General features: G+C 37.8%; 1 protein-coding gene across 1 annotated transcript in view; it reads left to right on the plus strand.

Moving 5' to 3' along the window:
• Positions 1-18,728, plus strand: part of Ctnna1 (catenin alpha 1) — a 134,953-nt gene that overhangs the window by 53,938 nt on the left and 62,287 nt on the right. Inside the window, exons 4-7 of the mRNA XM_021214540.1 lie at positions 1,386-1,552; positions 2,214-2,333; positions 6,796-7,065; positions 9,404-9,607. Coding sequence (XP_021070199.1) covers positions 1,386-1,552; positions 2,214-2,333; positions 6,796-7,065; positions 9,404-9,607 — 761 coding nt within the window. The remainder of the gene's footprint in view (positions 1-1,385; positions 1,553-2,213; positions 2,334-6,795; positions 7,066-9,403; positions 9,608-18,728) is intronic.

Consider the following 18,728-nt stretch of genomic DNA (forward strand, 5'->3'; position numbering starts at 1 on the left):
TGGGAGTGGGTGGGTAGGGGAACAGAGGTGGGGGGAGGGGTATGGGAAACTTTCGGGATAGCATTTGAAATGTAAATAAAGAAAATAATAATAATTAAAAAAAAAGAATCAATCGATAAGTTAATCAATCAATCCCTTTCTTCCTTCCTTTGACAGGGTTTCACTGGATAGCCCAGGATAGCCTGGAATGCTCACATGCTCTCTGTCTCTGTCTCTCTGTCTCTGTCTCTCTCTGTTTTTTAAAAAATATTATTTGTACTTATTTTATATGTTATAGTATATTTAAAGAGATATGCATACATGTGGAGTTCATAATTCAACTTAGTGAGTGCTGGCTCTCTCCTTCCATTATGTGGCTTTCAGGAATCAAATTCAGGTGGCCAGGCATGGTGACAAGTCGTTGATCTGCTGAATCATCTTGCTGGTTTTGTTCAGGTTTTGCTGATTACTGCTGCTGATCACGATGATTTCCTTTTATTTTTGCAGACAAAAAGCTTATTGCAATTTTACTGGGCTGGGGAGAAGGTTAAAGTGCTTGTGTTATAAGTGTGGGTCTTGGAATTTGTATCTTCAGAACCTATGTAAATGTTGGCTGGCTGTAGTATACCCATGTAATCCCAGCACTGGGAAGGCAAGGATAGAAAAAAGATGTCCAGAGTGTCGAGGCTGTGCCTCAGGGAGGAAGGCTGGAGGTGGTTGAGGAAGATGCGCAGTCTTGCTTACTTTACGGTCACAGGGAGGGCTTTTAAGCAGGCACTTGAACTTAGGTCTTTTAGAACCTGCTTCTCTTTTTTTGTGTGTGTGTGTGAATTCAGAAATTGTTTTCATTGTTCATTTTGTTTATTGGATTTTTGTAGGTGAGTGATGGGACACTGGATCTGACTTTGTTGTCTGTCAGCCTTGAACCAGAAAGTCTTCTTTCTTCTACACTAGAGACTACAGGCCTTTACACTTACATGTTCAGTGTGATTTGCATCTTTCTTTCTTTCTTTCTTTCTTTCTTTCTTTCTTTCTTTCTTTCTTTCTTTCTTTCTTTCTAATAAACACCTGTTAAATAGGAGATGAAGAAGTTGTTATGGCTGAAATCTAGCTAGACTTCATTATAGTTGATGTAAATGTTTATCTGACTCCTTATAGTCACTGAGTTAAGGGAAGAGGTGTTTTAAGCCCTTTTGTTATATAATGCCCAGGTCTCTATTATATGAAGATACTTAAGTAATAGTACAACCAAAGAGAAAAACAGAAACAAAGACTCTTTAAAATACATGTATATATGAAATAATGGAGTGTGGACTATCTTACCCTTTAAATAAAATGTTAGTTTTTAATGAATAAATTATTTGAGTTAATTTCTGCTGGTTTTGTGTTTTCATTCTGTAAAATAGGAGATTTGATGAAGAGCGCTGCTGGGGAGTTTGCAGATGATCCATGCTCTTCTGTGAAGCGAGGCAACATGGTCCGGGCAGCTCGAGCTTTGCTCTCTGCCGTCACCCGGCTGCTGATTCTGGCTGACATGGCAGATGTCTACAAATTACTTGTTCAGCTGAAAGTTGTAAGTTTGAGTCTATATTTATAATTTGTCCTTTGTGTCCTAGTGAAGCTAGTGTTGGCCATATTTTGTTTAGTATTAAGAATTATTTTGGGGCTGGAGAGATGGCTTAGTGGTTAAGAGCACTGACTGCTCTTCCAGAGGTCCTGAGTTCGATTCCCAGCAACCACATGGTGGCTCACAACCACCTGTAAAGGGATCTGATGCCCTCTTCTGGTGTGTCTGAAGACAGCTACAGTGGACTCATGTAAATGAAAAATTCTTTAAAAAAGAATGTTTTTGGTTTTGAATCAGTGATTGCTTTGTTCAATTTCTTCTCTAGTTCAAGTATTTATGATACAGGCTCTTCTATAGGCCACTGTTGTCTCAGTTTTGCTGAAGAAATTGTAACAAAGGTATTTTTGACTTTTTTTTTTTAATAGTACTCATTATATGTTTCTTTGTACTAATAGTGTTCCAGAATTAGGAAGCCAAAATATAAACTAATTAGGTGCTCCTCAATTCCTCCAGATCACTCAGATAACGCCAGGGCCATATCAGCTACGCATTCTTGTTTGGGTTGTTTTCGGAATAGCTGCTAAAGAAGGTAGCATCTTAGACTTTATTAATTTTCACCTATAGATTTGTCTGTTTTAGAGTTGTTGCTTTTGTGGTTTGTTTTTAGGTGGAAGATGGTATATTGAAACTGAGGAATGCTGGCAATGAACAAGACTTAGGGATACAGTACAAAGCTCTGAAACCAGAAGTAGATAAGCTGAACATCATGGCAGCAAAAAGACAACAGGTACAAACATGACTTGCAGACATTTTATGTTACTTACTTACTTATTCCTTTGTTGTTGAGGCAGGAGCTTACCGTGAAGCCCTAGCTGACCTGGAGCTCACTATGTGGACCGGGTTGGAGTGTATTTTAATATCCAGTAGGGATAACCTGATTCCCTAAGTTTTCTAATGGTATCATTACTTTTCGCCCTGTTCATGTGGTTCGAATAAGTCCTTAAGTTAAGAGATATCCTTCCAACCCGATGGTAGTGGCACATACCTTTAGTCCCAGCATTTAGGAGGCAGAGGTTGGTGGATCTCTGAGTTCGAGGCTAACCTGGTTTATAGAGTAAGTTCCAGGACAGACAGGGCTACACAGAGAAACCCTGTCTTGATACCCCCCCCCCCCACACACACACAAAAGAGAGGGGTGAGGAAAGGGTGGGGGGGGGAGCGCTTTTCAGTATTACAGTTAAGTTTCACTTACCATTCCATATTGTGTTTCTAAGTAGTTCAGGACTTGCCTTAAACTTGTGCTCTTCCTCCCTTCCGTTTTCTCCAGCATCTGAGTGCTAAAGTTAAAGCAGATCGCAGGATGCATGGCTAGATGGTATTCTTGAGGTAAAACCTAGTAGCAGTTCAGAATTTATGTCTAATTGGAGAAAGTTACTAGAAAGTAATTCTGTCTGAATTTTCATTCTGTAAAGAATTCCTTACATATCCGTAGTTATCAACCTGTGCATCGCGATCCCAAAATATTTATATTAGGATTCCTAGTAGTAGCAAAATTAGAGTTATGAAGTAGCAACAGAAATAATTTTATAGTTAGAGGGGGTCACCACAACATGAGGAACTGTATTAAAGGGTCACAGCATTAGGAAACTTGTTATACATGATCCTCAGTGTATTAAAGAGAAGTATCAATAAATGTTGAATGTTTTTGAAATAAGGTACCAGAAAATCTTGTTCTCTCTATGCCCGTTTTCTGCCCTTGTTTGCCCTGTTCCTGCCTCTGAAGCATAACCTGTTTAGATTGTACCTGTGAGCTCCCCAGGTTCCTGTTGAGGTTTGGCCAGTGGAAACATGACCAGAAAATCTGAAGAGAAAAGAGAGTGAAGCTGTGTGCTGTTTATAGGCCCCCTTTTCTGCTGTTCATCTTAAGTGACAAAAAAAAATCACACTGTGTACCTTGCTTCTCTCCTCAGAGCAAGTGTTGAGTAGCCTCTGTTTACCCTTCACTTTCCATCTGCCTTTGTATCTCTCATCCTTTTAATTACTCAGTATATTGCCTTTTTTTTTTTAATGTTGAGATTTTGATCATGCTTCCATTTTCTTGGGTTGTCACATGTCACAGTTCATGCTTAATACTCCCTATCATTTCCTGTGCTGAGATTGAATGTAGGGTCTTGGCAAGAGTTCTACACTCAGCTACATCCCCTAGTTTACATAATTATTTAATTCTTTTATCTTTAGATTTTTACACTTTTTGTAACATTAAGAGGGAAATGAGAAGAAACTTTGACTTGGATTTCCAGTTTTCTTTTAGAGTTGGATTACTTAGAGGTTAACTTTTTATTCTTGGTCACAATGCATGGGATGGATAAATCAGATTTATGGAAATTAGTTTTTCTTCTATATATGTATGTTTTCTGTTTGTCCTTAGTTAGCTTGAACTGAAATCAGATTGGTAAAGTCAATCTAAAACAGAATTATCTTTTAAGTAATTTGTTATGTTGCTTTATAGCCCACTTTTCACCAAAATTTATATTATTAATCAGCACTATATAGCTCGAAAGGAATACCTTTTCATTGATTTCTTATTACATTACCAGAACTTGCCTATCTTGCCTATCTGTGCAATGCACACATGACTCTAATGAGGGAAGGCAAAACCCTCAGCACCTAGGGTAAGCAAGGGTTAGTTGTTATTCTCATCATAGATGCTTAGCAAATGAGGGCTTGTTCAGAAAATGCTCACGTAGAAAATATTTTCCAGTTATTTAAACCTCTTGACTAGCCACATTGCCTGTTGTACTTCATTCTTGAATTAATCCCCAACTCTCTAAAGCCACAGGATAGATAGTTATGAATATTTAGCCTAGTGCAGTCTTTAAATAAGTTTATTGTACTAGACTATGGACTACCCAGTGGCTTAGGAAAATCTAATGTTGGCTACTCATTGGGTACCTGTTAACTTTAGGTGATCAGAAATACCTATAACAGCCTTTGACGGAGACTGTGCTGATGTATCTTTTTTTAAGTGCTTAGCAACACCAAGGCTTATTGTAGAGCATTTTATAAAACTAAGTGTAGATATGACCTTAGGAGACTTAAGGGGCCTTGACATTGCAGTAAGGGCAAAATAATTAGAAAATGCCTGCAGAGTATGTGTGCCACACGTTTAAACTTAATGTTAGCCACATCCTCATACCATAATTTGAATACTGAAATCCTCACACTCTAAAGCTACAGGGTTCTGTTTCTGAATCTTTAGCCTAATATAGTATGCTACAGGGCATTTGGAGTGTTGTAAACTATTAATCAAAAATTCAGGTTCTAAATGAGAAAAAAATTCTAGGTGAGAAAGTAGCTGTCACTGTACAAGATTTGAATAAAGATGTAAACATCCCCAATAATGTACTGAGATGAAGTTTCAGAAGAAATGGGTTGGTGTCTCTAATGTTTTATTAAGAAGTCATCTAGGGGGACTGGAGAGATGGCTCAGCAGTTAAGTACACTGGCTGCTCTTCCAGAGGTCTTAAGTTCAATTCCCAGCAACCACATGGTGGCTCATGACCATCTGTAATAGGATCTGGTGCCCTCTTCTGGTGTGTCTGAAGACAGCTACAGTGTACTCACATACATAAAAATAAATAAACCCTAAAATAAAAAATCAATCTGGGGGCTAGAGAGATGACTCAGTGATTAAGAACACTGGCTGCTCTTCCATGTGACCTGGGTTCAATTCCCCAGATGGCAATTGAAAATTGTCTGTAACTGTAGTTCCAGGTGATCTGATACCCTCACACTAATGTATATAAGATAAAAATTAAATTATATATGTATGTGTGTGCATATATATGCATATATGTATATATGTCAGCTATAAAAATGAATCATTAAATAGCTAACTCAGACTTTTTGAATAATTGGCTCTTCTACATTAAAATTTCTTATAGTTTATAATGCAATACTAATCTTACTTAAATCTGTATTCTAATATTCAATTAGTGATATTAATACTGGAATTTTATGTTCACATGTTAAGTACTGTTGGAGCAGACTTTGAGTTTAGGGTAATTCTTCCTCTCCAGTAGTGATCCACATGTATCAAAGACTCCTGTGTCTTTAAGTTTCAGTAATAACTAGATGCCAGCAGTGTTTCCTTTTGTCTTCTGTGTACTTAATACTTAACACATCCATCCCTCTTTGTGTTCTATTTTTTTTTTTTCTTTTTCTTTTTCTTTTTTTTTTTTTTGGTTTTTCGAGACAGGGTTTCTCTGTATAGCCCTGGCTGTCCTGGAACTCACTTGGTAGACCAGGCTAGCCTCGAACTCAGAAATCCGCCTGCCTCTGCCTCCTGAGTGCTGGGATTAAAGGCCTGCGCCACCAGGCCCGGCTCCTCTTTGTGTTCTAGATGTCACTAGTTAGAATAACGTCAGTAGCCTCATATTCTTGTAATTATGGGGTAGAAGAAATGATAAAAGATATTTTTGCTTGAGACCACATTTCAGAATTTTATAATCATGAATTGCAGTCAAGTAGCACATGTTCCTTCACTTTATGACTTAATGGTCAGTAAAATGAGTGATCTTACTTTGTGAGAAGAGCGTAGTTTTATAATCTGGAATGGTCTTTGGGGTCCGAAAATGGGGAGGAAGTGGTGTATACTTATGAGAATAGCTGATCATATACTTACCTAGTTGGTTTGCAAAGTTCATACATACATGGTATTGTATTTCCAATTTCATAAAATTCTTGTAATAAGCTAAGGTAACTTAAATTCTCATGTTTTTCCATTTAAATATGTCTATATGGGCTTTCTATTTGGTTGGAGTAGGTATATATATATATATATATATATATATATATATATATATATATATATTCTAGTTCTATGTACCTGATGAAGGTGTTAAGCAGTTTTATATTGCAACATTTTTTTATGCCTTATTTAGTGCTAGGTGCTGTGTATGTATTATCCCATTTTATTCCTCAAAATGTTAAAAGATTTATAATATTGTTTCTGTTTTGCAAAAGGAGAAAATGTACATAAAATTTACAGTTAGGATACAGCAAATGGCCAGGAAAAAGTAGGCTAGGAGATTCAAGTCAAGGCTGTGACTGCATAGTTCTGTCCTTTCTTACTTAGCCATGTGCCCTTTGTGATCACGTTTTAGGCTACATTAATGCAGATGTGTCTTGATATGAATAGAACCCTTCAATATTTTATTTTATTTTATTTTATTTCATTTCATTTTTAGGAACTGAAAGATGTGGGCAATCGTGATCAGATGGCTGCAGCTAGAGGAATCCTGCAGAAAAATGTTCCTATCCTCTATACTGCATCCCAGGCATGCCTACAACACCCCGATGTTGCAGCCTACAAGGCCAACCGGGACTTGATATACAAGCAGCTGCAGCAGGCTGTCACAGGAATTTCTAATGCAGCCCAGGCTACTGCGTCAGATGATGCTGCCCAGCACCAGGGTGGCAGCGGCGGAGAGCTGGCATACGCTCTCAACAACTTTGATGTAAGTTATATTTGGGAGGAAAGTTTGGGCTCTTCACCAACTGCCAAAAGATAACTGGTTCCTGGGGAAATGTGATCAAGGCTTGTGATGAAAGCCCATTTTCCAATTAAATCTGTTATCTAGATGGAAAGAAATTGTTATGACTCATAAGTTTACTTTATTGTAACTTGGCTTAAAGCGTTTTTTTCCTCTCTTGTGTGGTTAAACTTCAGGATTCTTTTATACAATTTGTGTTTCCTTGCATGTTTTTTTTTCTTTTTTAATATGGTTCTTATTGAGACTATGAGTCTGGTTCATTTCAACTAGGAATATTACCATCTGGCAAATGTGGACCTGTGATAGGTACAGAAGCAAAGTTGTGTGTAGGCTTTGTCTCTGGGGAACTCATGGTCTAGTGAGCGATGGAGATAAGTCATACTGCTGTCATCTTAATCTTACCTGACTGCCTAGACAGATTTCTGTTTTTTGTGATTTCCTTTGAGCCATGAACATAGAAGTTTAAACACATTGAAACAGATTTGAAATTAATTTAAATTTTTTATCATAATGCTTTTATATATAGATGGTGCCTAGATCTCTCCTGTGTATATGATGCGTATCTATTATCCTCTGTCCTCACATTAATTAATGTGTTGGACTTTGAGTTGTGGCCACCAGTAGATGGCAGCAGTTTAAGTTGGTTTTTATTTGAAGTTGGGTCTGACTATGTAGCCTAGGCTACCCTCCAACCCATTATCTTGCCCTAGGCTCTTCATCTTTCCATGTGTCATCATGACTCTGGTTGTGTGTGTGAGTGAGTGGGAGTGTGTGTGTGGGAGAGGGGGAAGAGAGTGGGCAGGGAGGTTGATTGAGATTTTCTTTGTGTAGCTTTGGCTGGCCTCGAACTCACAGAGATCTACCTGTGTTTGCCTCTCAGGTATTGGGATTAAAGGCATGTGCCACCAAGCCCTATGATTCCTTGTTTTAGGTGTGTTAGAGAGAATTTATAGGTAGCTATTGTCTTTCATATTTGAAATTTGTGAAGTATGGCATCAATGTGATGGAATGTATTTTGTTTTTAGCAGGGGTCTTCGTTTTTGTTTTTTTTTTTTGATGCTTGTATCTTGAGCTTGGGTAGTTGGTTCTGACTGATGTTCACTGATTCAGGCCTTTTCATAAATCATGGGAAGAGAAGCTAGTGTTTTGCTTAAAGACCTTAGTGTTGAAATTTAGTGTTTTCCCAGTTTTACTTTTGTATTGCAGAAAATTGAACTTAAGGACTCATCCATGATAGGCAAATTACCACAGAATGTGGCCTCTAGTTCTTCTCCCATAGAATTAGGCATACAATGGCCTTTATGGTTATTAGGCTATGTTTTGTAATGTGTTGGTACCATTGTTTTCTTCTGCTTCAAGTTTGGTAACATTAGGTATTTGTTTTTTGAGGTAGTAAGGAACGTGCCTGCACTGAATTGAATTGTAGACTAGGGTCACAGTTTTGTTATTTGTAAGATGAGGAGTCTGCACTAACTAATCTCTAACAGTTCTCATCTGTTGTCCAGAAGGCATTTTGTTGTCTCCTCCTCCGTGACTGGGCAGTGTTGGAGAGTTGACTGCAGGGCCTACCCGTGCTTAGGCCAGTGCTCTACTGATCAGCTACATCTCCAGCCCTGTATTCAGCCTTTATCAGAGAAATCCTTTAATAACCAAATCTAGCAAGAAAAATGGTCAGCTAAAATATAGTCTAATAATTAACTGAAGGTGGTACATGATCACTTTCAAAATGAAGTTTCCTTGGAAAGGGCGAAATGTTTACTCACTGAAAAATACCAAGCTTTTGGCAGAAAAAAATTGGCATTTTAAGTTGAAATTATTAAGGAAGAAAATTAAAAGTTAATGCTCAAATATTTGCATAGACATTTATTGGTATGAAAGTCATTTAATGAACATGTGTCTAGTCGATTATAAGTTCATTATAAATACATTTCTTAAAGAGGAAAAGTTAGTACTTTAGTTGTTTAAATTGTCTATGGTTAAACAGTTCTGTCTTGTAACAGCTATATATACCTCACATAGAGTTCTTATTTTTCTTACGATTAACATGTGATAATTTTAATAACCAATATTCTACAGGCTGACCGTTAGATGTATAGGAAAGGTAGTGTGAACATGGTAGCACTGTTTGCATTTGTGATATCATACTTAATTCCGGCTTTGTGAAGTAATCACTAATCTGGGATGACAGCTTACATCATCTGTTAGGATTACATCCTGATATTCCTGATCAATACTTTCCTTGCCTTTTGAATAGCTGAGGGGACAGAAATGAGTATTAACTTTAGTAACCCTTTTTCTGTAGAAACAAATCATTGTGGACCCCTTGAGCTTCAGCGAGGAGCGCTTTAGACCATCCCTGGAGGAGCGCCTGGAAAGCATTATTAGTGGGGCTGCCCTGATGGCTGACTCATCCTGCACACGTGATGACCGGCGGGAGCGCATTGTGGCAGAGTGTAATGCTGTCCGCCAGGCTCTGCAGGACCTGCTCTCAGAATACATGGGCAACGTAAGTGCCACAACCTCTCGTGGGACTAAGATGGCTGAGGAATTGTTTTTATGACTGATGGTACCCCCTCATATATTCATTCATTGATTCATTGTGTGGGTTCTTTATCTGCACGGGGTACTGGGGAGAAGTTTTAGTTGGTAAAGTCTTGCCATACAAGCATGATGATTTGGATTCAGGTCTTTAGCTTCTTTTTTTAAAAAGTTAAGCAATATGGTGCTTGCCTATAATCCCAGAACTGGTGGAGGCAGGTGGATAGGTACCTGGGTCTTGGCCAGTGAGTCTAGTCAAATCTTTGAGCTCCTGGCTCAGTAAGAGACTTGTCTAAAAAGATAATATGGAGAACAACTGAAGAAGACAGACACTAGAGCCTTCCACACACACGTGCACATGTGTGCACATGTACATAAGAAAAAATATCAGAAAAAAAAGAAAAAAAATAGCAGAAAGAAAATTTGCTGTCTGGCTCCTTTTAACCATAGAAAACGCCATGTCTGTTGGTTTTTCTCTTTATGTGTCTTGTTATTCTGATTCCTTTATACTCTGCCACTCAATGATTTAGTTCTAGCTTAAGTTTACTGTAATTTAGACTGGGTACCCAGTATTTTGCTGTTCTAAGGAAGGAATGAATAAATAGAAATATCTTAAAGGATTCTGTTCTTAACACTGTGCTGACTGCCCCATGCTGACACTACTTTGCTTTGTGTAAATAACAGTAGATCTGAATCTTGGCTGTGGTGTGCTGAGTATGAATGACTTCATCCTTGAGCACTTAGTATAGTGAAGATATTGTTACTGTGTACAATAGAGAACTGTTTCATTAACTATTAATACATTTTAAAGGGTGAAACAATGAAACATGAGTTTTTCCTAATGGTTTTATTTCACTTTTTTGTTTTGCTTATATAATTAATACTTTTCCGCATAAAGATACTGATTTTTTTTGGTTTTTGTTTTTGTTTTTCATTCTCATATGTTCTTTGGTACATATCTTGTTTTTTTTACTTACATGTCTTTATAAGTGAAAGGGTCATGGTGAGCCATGATGGTGTTTCTAGGGTGGAAGATGAATGCCTTTCTGTTTTTACTTAATTCAACTATATTGTGAAGTTAGCGAATCATGTTATTTTAAGTCATTGCCATGTTTTGATTGTAGGTGGTCTACCTACAATCAAAAATGAGAAAAATGAGATTAGAATTAAGTTGAAAGTGGTCTACCTAAGAAAAATGAGATTAGAAATTAAGTTGAAAGTGGTTGATAAGTCACAGTGGAAATATGAGATATATTAAAAATGCTTATCTATGCTTAAACATCAAAAAATATAAAACTGTATAGGTTAAGGAGTATTGGATAGTGTGGGAATCATGAGCCGGAGTGTATATATAGATCATCTGCTGTTGTGTGTAGCGCTGAAAGTCATATAGAAGTATGTAGTGTGGTTGCTATTAGGAAGCCACTTTGAGTATATTCCAGTGTAATTATGACAGTCATAGAGCTTTCTAAACAGTCTAGAAAATAGCTCTTGACTCATGGAATTGCTTGGGCTCTCCACCTAGTCACCCTGGTCATGAGTAATCTGATTTCTTCCTTGGTTGACATGTAAGTAGTATTACTTTCTCTTCATGTTATGATTGTAGGAAACTGTATGAATGTTTATACTGAATGTATATGCTAAGTCTATAATGTAGTATGTGGATACTAGGATAATATTTGATGTATAGACCAAAATTTAAGTATTGTAGAGATCATGAAAGAACTTTTCTTGAGATTCAAATTGGGAAATGATCCTTGGATATGTTTCTTTTGAAGGTAAAACTTTTTTATATATTTCTTTTCATCAATTCACATAACAAGGGATCGATCTTGTCCAGATTAGTAGAAATCCAGGAGTGATGGTTCACATGCTCTATAGGCAGTTGAATCTCCATAAGTTGCATGCTAGCCAGGGATACATAGTGAGACCCCATCTCAAAATTAATGGAGTTAGGGTTGAAGAGAAGGTCCAGTGTTTAAGAGTGTTTCCTACTCTTCCAGAAGACCCAAGTTCAGTTTTCAATTCAAGTTGGGTAGCTCACGACCACATGTGACTCCAATCTGATGCCCTCTTCTTACATCTGAGGGCATTGCGCAAACCCACATACAGATATTTTAAGATCACTCTCCATCCATCCACCCACCCATCCATCTATCAATCATCTATCTTAATCTTAAATGGTGGAGATGAGTTGGTGGCAAGTACCTTTAATCCTGGCATTAGGAGACAAGTGGATCTCATATGTAGCCCAGGAGAGCCAGGGCTACATAGTGAGACCTTCAAACAAACAAATAAGTAAAATCTTTAAAAATCAGAAATTAATAAAGTCAGGCTAAAAGGGAAGGCAGTGGAACACATTGGAAGAATGGAAAAAAAAAGTCCAAAGAATCATAAGCGACCAGACAAAGGCTTCTGCTTATAAAACATCTGGAAACATTTCAAACCACCAATAATAATCAATTTAACTGGCCAGTTTTGTATTAACATATGTCACATGCAAAGCAATGTCTTGAGTGTCATATAAGGGAAGGTATGAGACTCTTAATTTCTCCTTTTTGGAACAGAAAGGTTGTCCACAAGGAGTTGATGTGAATGTCATTAGAGGTACATTAAAAATTTTGTAGGAATAGGGGTCATTGGTTAAAATGGCATGGGCTGCTCTTACTGAGGACCCAGATTTGATTCCCAGCACACACATGGTAGCTAATAACCATCTACAACTCCAGTTCCAGAAGATCTGACACCTTCTGGCCTCTGGGACACCTGGCATACATGGTGCACAGACAGATGTGCAGGAAGGATTCATACACATAGACACACATACACATAAAATAGTAAAAGAATGAATTAACCGCAGCACTCTCATAAGGAAACTTTACAGGAATCGCATGAGGTTGAGAGTCCTGCCTCTCAAGCACTGTGCAGTTCAGAGCTCTTTCTGTTCTTGCAGAGAACACAGGAGTTGTCCATCGTTTCCCCCTATTTCTTCACTAATTTCTTCCTTTAGCTTGCTACATTAGACTAAGCCAAGCCTGTGTCCTTAGTAGTACATTGCTCATGAAGCTTCCCGCTTCCCCTCTCTTGCTGAAGGCCATTTAACATTGTACCATCAGTTACGATCTCCCCAGTATTTGCAGTTTCGCACCTAATGGTATACTTCCTTGAATTGTTACTTGTGTTTCTTTATAGGTTTTAAACTTTTGGAAGACTAGCTAAGCTGCAGACTAGCCAGCGTGTAGGCTCAGGCCTTTATCCCAGCACTCAGGAGGCAGAAGCAGGTGGATCTCTGAGACTAGCCTGGTCTACAAAGCTAGTTCCAGGACAGCGAGGGCTGTTTGACAGAAATCCTGTCTCAAAACACTAAAACCAAACCAACCAACCAACCAACCAAACCAACAAACAAAACTCAAACAAACAACAACAAAACACTTTGGAAGACTAAACTATTAATCTTTTATGGTCTGTATAATGCTAGAAGTACTCAGTATGCTTAAGGAATTCATGGTGACTTGGGGGAATGATTACAATGAACAATTTTGGATATTTGTGGTACTAAGAGTAGTTAGTAAGGGGAAACCCCCTCAATCTCACCCTTATAGATTTTGTGTTCAATGTGTGTGTCTGTGTGTATCTACTTTCTGAATGTCAGTATTTTGAAGTAGGTAATTAGTAAAAGTGGTATCTTGCAGCAGAATGAGCTTAAATTTAATTACTTAGGTGAAAACCAAATTTCCCAGTTAAAGGCTTTAAGGGCAAGGAGGCCAGCAGCCTTACTGCTCCTGTTTACTTCGTACTTTGAAGGAATGGGAGGTTAGGTGGTCTTGCCTTTAGTTCACTCACTCTACAGGCCATAGGTGATACTGCTGTAAAAGTAATACAGCTGACTCTACTTAACAGTGAAATGCCACAGATGCATGATAGCAGAAGGGTCTAGAATGCATCCTTGCGGCTTTACAAATGTCTGCTCAGTTACACTGAAATGGAATTTGGCGATTGTGGTTCGGTTTATTTTGCTTCTCGTCTCTCAGTCTAAAGTGGCACTGGGTATGGAGGTTCTAGAGAAAGAAAAACAGCTTTGGATGAGTGTCATAATCTTTGAGGGTTTCAAAGGAAGTGGATTGAAAGTAATTAAGCCTGGTATGGCTGTGCATGCTTGTAATCAGTCTTAGCACTCAGGGGGCGACAGGAAGACTGAGTTTGAGACCCATCTAGGCTATATTGTAAAACCCTGTATCAAAGGAACAAAACAAATTTTTATACCTTAATTCTTGGTTCTGTATATAAGCACAAAATACATGTTTAAGTAGGAGTTACTGTTTGTTATGAGGTTAGCTTAACATAACGAATGTTTGGAATATAAAGGATCCTCAGTTTTTGAAATGACACCCATTTGGTTTTGTCTTGAGCAGTCTTATGACTGGTTATATGACTGCAGTGAGGGTTTGTAAAATTGGTGAGAACAAAGCTTTATGCTGTCAGCTTACATAGCTCTAGGTTTGTGGTTTTTCTTCTGTTAACCATTCATAATATATCCATAGAGTACTTAAAAATATGACAGGTGATATTTTAGGTAGCTATAATGTATATATAAACAGAATACTACATTTCAAATAGTTTGCAAAAAAGAATGTAAAGTAGCTCATTGATAAGCATCAAAATGAAATCTCTTACGTTTTATTTTTACAAAACTGCAGGTGAAATGTAATGTGTGAGAGAAGAATAAAAACAAGTTTTATTTTTACTTGTTCTTTTTTTTTTTTTTGAGACAGGGTTTATCTGTGCAGTCCTGGCTGTCCTGGAACTCACTCTGTAGACCAAGCTAGTCTCGAACTCAGAAATCCGCCTGTCTCTGCCTCTTACTTGTTCTTTATTGAACTTGAGAGATAGAAAGTTTAAAAGTCTATGCATAGTATATGTTTATGACTTGCATATTATTTCTGCTGCATAATTCTAATTGAATAACCAACCAGCTAAGGTGGGTGAATGTCCAGAATGATATAGTAATCATACATAATAGCCATTGTACTTGGTATTTATTTCTTTGTGCTTAGAACTGTAGTTTTAGCTTACAGGCCTGTGTTAAGTTAAAGATAGTAAGGACATGTTTATTTGTATTTGTGTCTGTCTGTCTTTCGTTTTCCTTCTCCTTTGTGTTTAGTTTCACCATATGTTGCCCAAGCTGGCCTCCAACTTCAGCATCCTGGAGCAGTATTGGAATTGTAGATGTGAGCTACCACTGTGCCCAGCTAAGATTTCTTAAGGATATGAATGTGTGTGTGTGTGTGTGTGTGTGTGTGTGTTACAAATTTTTGTTTTCATGTATGTCTATACCATGTATGTACCTTGTACCTTCAGGTTAGATGAGGGCTCTAGGCCCCCCTTGAACTGGAGCTAAGGATGGTCGTGAGCCATGATGTAGGTGCTGGGAAATGAACCTCTGTAAGAACAAGTGCTCTTGGCTCTGAGCCATCTTTCTAGCTCCCTTAAGGATACATATTATCTTTGTGTGTGTGTGTGTGTGTGTGTGTGTGTGTGTGTATAATATGTATTATTTTATATGTCTGAGTGTTGTTCCTGCATGTATTTCTTTGTACTACATGTGTCTCTGGTACTGTAGAGGTCAGCAAGAAGGCATCAGATCTTGTGGAACTGGAGTTATAAGCCACAAAGTGAGTGATGGGAATTAATTCCAAATCCTCTGCAAGAGAAACAACTTTCTTGTTTTAAACTGGTGAGCTCCAAACTCTCTGGCCTTTATTTGCTTTTTTTCTAAAACATTGTACATAGTTAGTTGTAAGATCTTAAAACAAGAACACAGTAACTGGCCATGTTTTTTAATTGAACTGTGCATGTATTGAAGTGCCTTCATTATGCTAATATTTCAGGCAGAACATTACTCAATTTGTTGTTAGTTTGGTGTGGAATGCATGAATATAATGCAGTTAATATTTATATTGTAGTAAGGGGAAACTCTCAGTGTGTATATCAATCCCTTCGAAATTTTGCAAATATTTTTCCTGAAATCACTTTCAATTTCTCCCCCTCATGCGTGTGTGTGTGTGTGTGTGTGTGTGTGTGTGTGTGTGTGTGCGCGTGCGCGCGCGAGCATTCAGAATTGACCATTTGGTAGAACCACCTGGTGTGTTCTTTCCTAGGTAAGCCTTTCCCCAGCTCTCAGAGCTCCTTAGTTCCCTGGAATTCTTTATGTGGGTTGAAGCCTTTACCCCATCTGGTTTAGCATGTCTGTTGTAATTGTCATGTTTAACTCAGGTTTAGGGAGTCATGTTGGTGATGCTTTATGTGTGTAGCTTCTATCATTCCTAGGAGACACAAACTCACAGCAAACTTCCTATTTCTCTGTCTCTTCCTGACCTGCAGTGATCCTTAGGTGTTGAATTTGTGTTATAGATGTATCCTTTGGGGCTGGGCTCATGTTCTTTCTCATTCTTTTTTGGTTCAAGGTAGCTTTAGCCTTTGGCCAGAGCTGTCATATATTGCTAATAATGATTTATTTAAAATAATGTGATTGTTTGAATATCACAAATTTGTGGTTTTGGGAGGCTACCAATTTATTTTATCCATGATGCCCATATATGACAACCATCTAAAACCTGATATTTATTAACCCTTGATGGTTATTGTAATTCACATTTGGTATCCCAGCACCCTAGAGATAGAGACAGGAGTCACAAATTTGAGACCCACTTGGGCAACCTAGTAAGTTCTGAGCCAGCCTGACTACATAGTGAGTCCCAATAACAACACACAAATATGCATTGTATATACATTTGCACATATAAGTGATAACTATACTAGTATTATATTTTAATACTAGTTTTATATATAACTAATATAGTTAACTATATTAGTTTAGCTATACTAATTTTTTTTGTTTCTTCATTTAAAAATTTGATTTTGAATAGTGAGGTATCTTAGAGGCTTAAGAATCTTAAGTTAGTAAATATACGTTAAGATTATGGGTTTGTTTGTTTTTTTTCATAAATAGAGTTTGATGTAGGAAAGGATGACCTTGAACCTTGAACTTCTGATTCTCCTGCCTCTACTTTCAAAGTGGTGTTAAAGGATGCCGGGACTGGGATGGATGGTTTTTGCCTGTAATCGTGTGTATTTGTTCCTTTTGCTTTAGGGCGGCATGTCTCTTCCCCATCCCGAAAATACATTTATTTAGCGATGCCTGTTAAGATGCTTTGTGACAGGGAGTTCCAGTTCTCCTGTGAGCAGTGTTTCAAATTCCCCAGGACTGACAGAGTCTTGCGTGTTGGGAGTTTCCAACTCTGACTTGAGGCTTATTTTCTTGAAAATGGACTTGGTTGACACATTTTTATCGTGTTGCAAAATTAGAGGAGCAAAAGCTTGCAGAGTATAATATTTTTCCTTTCTGAGGGTACATCCTCATTTTCATTGGTTTTGGGATGTCTGTGGTCACCTCTGATGGTTGCTAGTGAGCACTGCTTGCCAATCACTGATAGCTGATTTCGTTAAAAGTGCAACATTTGCTATATTAAACCACAGAATGATTATTTTTCTTTGATCATTCTCAAAAAATGGATGTAAGGCCTTGTTATAATGGGGTGATTTGAAAGCTTATAAGGAGAGTGTCCTTTTGAAGTTTTTCTTTATGCTAAAGTATCATCTGACCAGTGAGTTGTCTTGCAAGCTTTATTTTCAGATATGTTAGAGCAATTAGCTTCTGCTGTGGTTTTATAGTTACACATATTCTAATTTCTGGTTTTGTTACTGCAGTTTATATTAGTCAGTGAAGTATAACCCAGTGTGTCATCACATGCCATGACTTCTTTGCTAATTACTCTTTGAATTTAACTCTGAATTCACAGTTGGAGTACTTTTTCCTGTTTTGAGTTACATTTAATCTCAGAGTTTGGGAGGCAGAGGCAAGTGGTTCACTGAGATTGAGGCTAGCCTCGTTTATATAGTGAGTACCAGGCTAGACCAGGCTGTACAGGGAGTGGAAGGTGGAGAGAGAGAGAAAATGCTATATTGCTGGTTAAAAAAAAAAAAAAAAATTGGGGCATGTAAGCTGAAATAACCCTTTCCTCCCAGATTACTTTATTACTTTTGGTCATGATGTTTTATCACAGCACTAGGAACCCTGACTGGGATAAATTTGGGAAGAGTTAAGAAAAGGTGTCACTTACCATCATTGTAGCTGAATGTCATGGTAGTAGACGTTAAGGATGCAGTCCTTAGCATCATTTTCTTCCTGTAACAACCAGCAGTTTTTATTTTATCCCACTTAGCTCCCTTTTCCTCACTTGGTAGATTTGCTAGTACCTGAGATGTTTCTAGTAATTCTCGTAGGGTTTGTGTGTAAATAATTGTAGAGTGTTTCAGTTAACACTGGGAACTAACGGAGGGAGGTGACAGCACAGTCAGTCTGGGAGCCATCTTGGTGAGCAGCACTGAGATGAGAAGATTCCAGAAGTCTTCCTAGTCCTCCCTCCCTCCTCTCCTCAAAGCTAATCTTGATCTCCCGATCTTCTGTCTCCACCTTCCAAGTGTTGAGATCACAGGGCGTATGCCACCATAGTCTCACTGCCACATCTAGCCTTAGTCATATTTTTAAAGGTCTAGTATGGTAGCAAAAGACCGTTTATTTAACTCTAATAATTTGGTGGTTATTACTTTTATTGTGGTTTAGATTTTGAATGAAGTATAATAAATGACAGTGATGGGATATTTTTGTTGTAGTTTGGGCCAGCTTGTCCTATAAGTTTTTGATTATGAAGTTCTTACAGTGGTAGGCACTTTAAGCATTTTGGGTTCATATGATGAAGGTTTTGGGATTGAACCAAAAATCTCCACTTATGCTAGACCAGCACATCACCACTGAACTACATTCCAGATCCATTTTTTTTTCACAGCATGATTTCAGAGTCTTGGCTTTGGAGATAGTAACATTCAAAGTTAAAAGGAGCCTTACTTGATAGTTATGTATCCAGTTTACATCTACACTTACATTTTATCTAATATTTGCTTTTTGGTGCTCATTTGTGGGGAGTATAAAAGTAAGAATGCAGAACTCTAACGTTAAGCAGATAGTATTA

This window comes from Mus pahari, chromosome 15 (assembly GCF_900095145.1).
Source record: "Mus pahari chromosome 15, PAHARI_EIJ_v1.1, whole genome shotgun sequence".
Classification (NCBI taxonomy): domain Eukaryota; kingdom Metazoa; phylum Chordata; class Mammalia; order Rodentia; family Muridae; genus Mus; species Mus pahari.